General features: G+C 50.4%; 1 protein-coding gene across 2 annotated transcripts in view; it reads right to left on the bottom strand.

Moving 5' to 3' along the window:
- The window catches only part of ANAPC16 (anaphase promoting complex subunit 16), a 4,543-nt gene extending 460 nt beyond the window's left edge, over window positions 1–4,083 (bottom strand). The window contains exons 1-2 of one of the 2 annotated variants that reach the window (XM_010079215.1): window positions 3,924–4,083; window positions 1,728–1,802 (exon numbers count right to left, since the gene is read on the bottom strand). In XM_010079215.1, coding sequence (XP_010077517.1) covers window positions 1,728–1,802; window positions 3,924–4,065 — 217 coding nt within the window. In that variant the 5' untranslated portion in view covers window positions 4,066–4,083. The remainder of the gene's footprint in view (window positions 1–1,727; window positions 1,803–3,923) is intronic. The other variant, XM_010079216.1, reaches the window with a different exon arrangement.
- Window positions 4,084–4,351: the final 268 nt, after the last annotated feature.

Raw genomic sequence — 4,351 nt, 5'->3', positions numbered from 1 at the left:
ACGACACCCTGCGTAAACGGCGAGACCTACCCAGATCACAGGAGAGAGTGGGGACGGGCTTTTTCTGCCTCGTCCAGCGCTGAATGTGTATTTACCCCATCCCTACCTGTGCCATGGAAAATCGAGTCCTAACAGGGAAACATGAAGCCGATTAGCATAAGGAGGTGAAAACAGGATGAAGCTCATTTCTTTAGCATAAATATTTATAGTGCAAAAAGAACAGACAAGTTCAGAGGGAGCTTACTCAGCTCACGGTAGAGATGGGTGCAGCACGAGGAACTCCTCATTTTAACGATGGGTCTTTGAGGAGGACCCGGATGACTGCAGCAGAAATGCTCTGCAATCAGAACACGCTAGTGACACAAAGGTCCCCACAGAGAGAAGGGCTGCCTCCCTGGGGATGCCCAAGATGATTTGATCCTCTCAGCTTTATTTAAAAGCAGCTGTGCGTTGGGCACCCAGGCTCCATTTTCAATTAAATGAGCTGCAGTGGCAGAGAGACAAAAACAGCCCTTCTCTTGGCTCTGCTGGAAGTTTAAGAGGGCAGCAGCCTCTTGGAAAAACAGCCCAGTACGAGCCAGCTTACTAGGAAGAGGCGTAATATAAAACATACGTGATTTATGCTGACTGCAACAGTGGGTGCTTTTAAGAGGGACTGTTCTCACTCCACCTCCTGCAAACGAGCGCTTTTGGGAAACTGTCAAACAAGCCAAAAAATTATGACCTCGATCTTTTTTTTTTTTTTAAGCCTTTCCCCTTCCTTACAGGGAGGCAACCAGTGCTCCACAAACCAGTTTCAAAGGCTGGTGCTTATCAGGGTTCCAGTCTGTGCAGCAGCCCCCGGTAGCTTACTCCGCGGTAGTGCTGGAGCTGTGGGAACAACGGCTCTGAAGTTGGGCTTTGCTTTTTTGGTTCAGAAATGCAGGATCATGGCCTTGCAAGCTGCTGCACATCCCCAGACCTTCTCCTGGCAACCCTCACCGGCGGAGGACAGGAAACCTCGCCGGTCTGAGACAACATGTGGAAGTACCCATTCTAGCTGACAGGAGGTGGGGACCAGAAAGGATGTGAGCCTTGAGCTGGTGCTGAGCTCTGCCCAACATCTTGAGAACAAAAGCTGCCGTGCAGTCAAGCCCATCGTTCGGTTACAGGCACCTGGGCAGCAGGCAAAGGCCCCAGGAGGGAAGCAAAAGCTCAAACAAAAAGACACAAAGGAGGCAGGGAGTGGAGTCAGGCCCATCATGCCACATCAGGCATCTGCCTGTCCGGCTCCCAAGCACCTTTGGAAACCTGGCTTGACCCTGCCGGTGTGGTGTCACAAGGGCTCCCCGAAGAAACAAAGGTGGAATCAAGTGTTTCTTTGCCTGAGGCCAAAGAGACAGTCAGCACATGGCCAAGATCAGAGCGTGGGTGTTTCCTGCCCATAACCTACTCTTCTGGCCTCGCCTCTTGTGAAGGCAGTGCCAGCACACACAGCGATGGAAAAACAAGCTTCGAAAGGCACAGTCTGTTCCTGCCCAGGCTGTGTGGGTTCCCTTCACTTTGCATAGGGCTTGCACAAGGACTCTGGGATGGTCCGACTTAGTGGTTCTTCGCCAGCTTAAAGGCTATTCTGCTTTTTTTTTTTGTGGTTGGCACCGGAGAACATGTCAGCCTTTTCTCTGCGCTCCCCTGCCCATTTTCCCCAATCAACACGCAGTTAAAATAGATGGCACTTCAGTGCTTACCATGTTTCACTTGCTTTAACGTAGATGCAACCTGATAGCTGAAAACAGACTCACAGAGGAATCTTTCGGAGCCATCTGTAAATAGAAAAAGGGAGGTGTTTTAATCTGAGAGTTTTAGGGCTGAGCAGCCTTAACTGAGTGCCACTGACCGTCTATTTTATGTTTGAGGTGTGGGTTTCCCTACTTGTGTCATTTTGACGCTTTCCCCGCACCGAGCATGTGACTGCATGACCCCCCACTCAAATTCTGTGCAGGCCTTTGGCTGGGGAAGGGCTATGCTACCTGGAAGCCATCCCAGCCGATATTCTGTTACAATCCCTCTGTCAGCAACTCCAGTCCATTTTAAATAGAAGGTAAGCTAAGGAGAAGCCAGCTAATATTACAGCAGTCTCCGATTCCCTTGGGGCTCAGACGCTTGTGTCCTTCTAATGTTTTATCATTCCCCACAGGCGTAGACCATAACCCCACATAAAGGATTTCAAATAATGTGTGTATCTTGCCATCTAAGTTGGTAATTGGTCACACAACTGTCTCAGAAATCAAGCAATCTGGAATACGTAGCTAATTGTGTGCCAAGTACTGACAGAGTCTATACTACTTCCTTCTAAAAAAATCCAGAATATGTAAGCATTTATTTTAAAACAAGTGAGATTGTTCAAGTAACAATGAAAATCAGTCAGTTAGTGGGGATTTTTGAAGAGGAAACTGGTACATAGTTACCCCACTAGTACCTGCCTGATGAAAGAATGGGTTTATCGCCTTTTATCCAGAAATGAAAAAGCCAACCTACAGCTTCCTGCAACAGGGAGAGTGTTTAGTTGTTGCTGCCACCCAGAGCAGACGAACTGCCGAATGGTGTTACTGGTAAACAGGTCTGCCCAAAGCAAAAATCAATTAAAAGCTCCATGCCATAAAAACGAGGGGAGAAGCAATTTTAAAGACTAAGCGTAGAAACACACCCCTGGCCCTGGCAAATCTCATCTGAAGCTGAACCCCAGGTAAGAGTTGGGAGTTCTGCCATGCTCAGAGCATCCCCTGGCAAGCTGTTGAAATGCCATGTTGATGCTGCACTGTGCTATTTCCAAACATCCCCTCCCCTCTACTCCGACTCCCCAGCCCAGCCGTCCTGCCGAGTGGCTCTCAGGAGGAACAGCCATCTGTCTATTTGGTAACATGAAGTTCTTCATTCCTTTAATTTGTTTTGAGGGCTTGTTAAGTTCTATGAGCAAGCCTTTAGTCATAATTACTTCAATAGACTGGCATATGGGCTCTAATGTGTAATAAAAACAGTCCTTAAATGACGTAGTGCTCAGTTCCCAGCTGCCCGGCGCTGCCGTGTCCATCTCTACCAGAAGACAGTTGCTTCTGAGCTGCGGGGCCACCCCATGAACTTCAGGCTTACGCATGGGAAGTTCAAGAGGAACAGAGAGACAGACAGACCTTGCCTTAACCCTGTCATCCAGAGGACCTGCCCTTCCTCCCTCACCCAGAGGAGGGGCAGGGACGTGCAGCTGTGACGTGCCTGGGTCTGCAACCCTGGCGAAGCGGGTGGCAGGGCTCAGGCACCCAAATGTGAGACACTGCGCTGGATTGGAGCCCTGACCCTCTCCAGGCAGCCCTGGAGAAATGCCCTGACAAAAGAGAGCCCAAAAGAGGAATGTGCTCAGCCTCAAAAGATTGAGAGAGAGGTCTAGTCCAAATCACATCCTCTCGCAGACCTCTGCAGCGAGGTTTTAACTCAGGTCAAGGGCAAACGCAAGCCTTGCGTTTCCTGGACAGCAGGGATACAAGCTGCCTCCTGGACTAGCCCAGTCAAATCCAACCCCAGAACGCATTTTGCCAAGAAAAATACTCCTGCCTCAGCTGTCTTTACAGTAATTCCTGCCTGACTTCAAAGGATTAGCTAACAATGAGCAATTAACACTGTCATCTTCCCTTTCAGGTAGATCTCCTCCTTGTCTTCTGAAGTGGAGCTAAAAAAACCAGGTGACTGGCAGAAGAATCACTTCCTCATGAACAACTGGTGGGAGAGCTGAAGCTGCTCAGGACCTACCCAAGCCCTGGTGCTTCCTTCCTCCCTCCAGCTTTTGACAGCTAATGTCTGAAAGGACAGCAGGGTGCCAAGCTCAACAGCTCCCTTTCAGGGCTGCCTGTGCACCAGGAGAAGTGGGAAAGGAGAAAGGCAGGAGCAATCACCTTCCAGCATCTCCCCGGCTCCTTTGGGATAAGTGAAGACGGCTTTTCGGGGTGGCGCCAGGTCCGAAACGCTGAACCCCGATCCTGTTACAGAACTGCCGCTGACTCCACCGGCTGAAGAGGACGAGGAAGAAGCTGCCATTTCACCCTGTCCCAGCCTGAAGAGCAAAAAGAGAGTAAAGCAGAGTTAGGAAGGACATCTCGGAGTTTCCCAGGGCACAAAGCCAGCGACCATGGCTTTGGGCTGCCACCCCCGCTCCCTGCCTCTGCAGCCTCAAAGCGCTGGTGGTTTGAGGCTGCCAGGCATGCATGGGAGAGGCTGCCTGCACCCGCTTCCTGTGCCTGCTGCAGTGATGGATGCAGTTAGCTGTGGCACCACGCGGTGGCACCCAGAAACTGAAGGTAACACATACTGACCCTTCGGACAA

This window comes from Pterocles gutturalis, unplaced genomic scaffold, assembly GCF_000699245.1.
Source record: "Pterocles gutturalis isolate BGI_N339 unplaced genomic scaffold, ASM69924v1 scaffold42773, whole genome shotgun sequence".
NCBI lineage: Eukaryota > Metazoa > Chordata > Aves > Pterocliformes > Pteroclidae > Pterocles > Pterocles gutturalis.
Note: the sequence above shows the minus strand (reverse complement) of the source record. Positions and strands in the feature narration are given on the sequence as shown.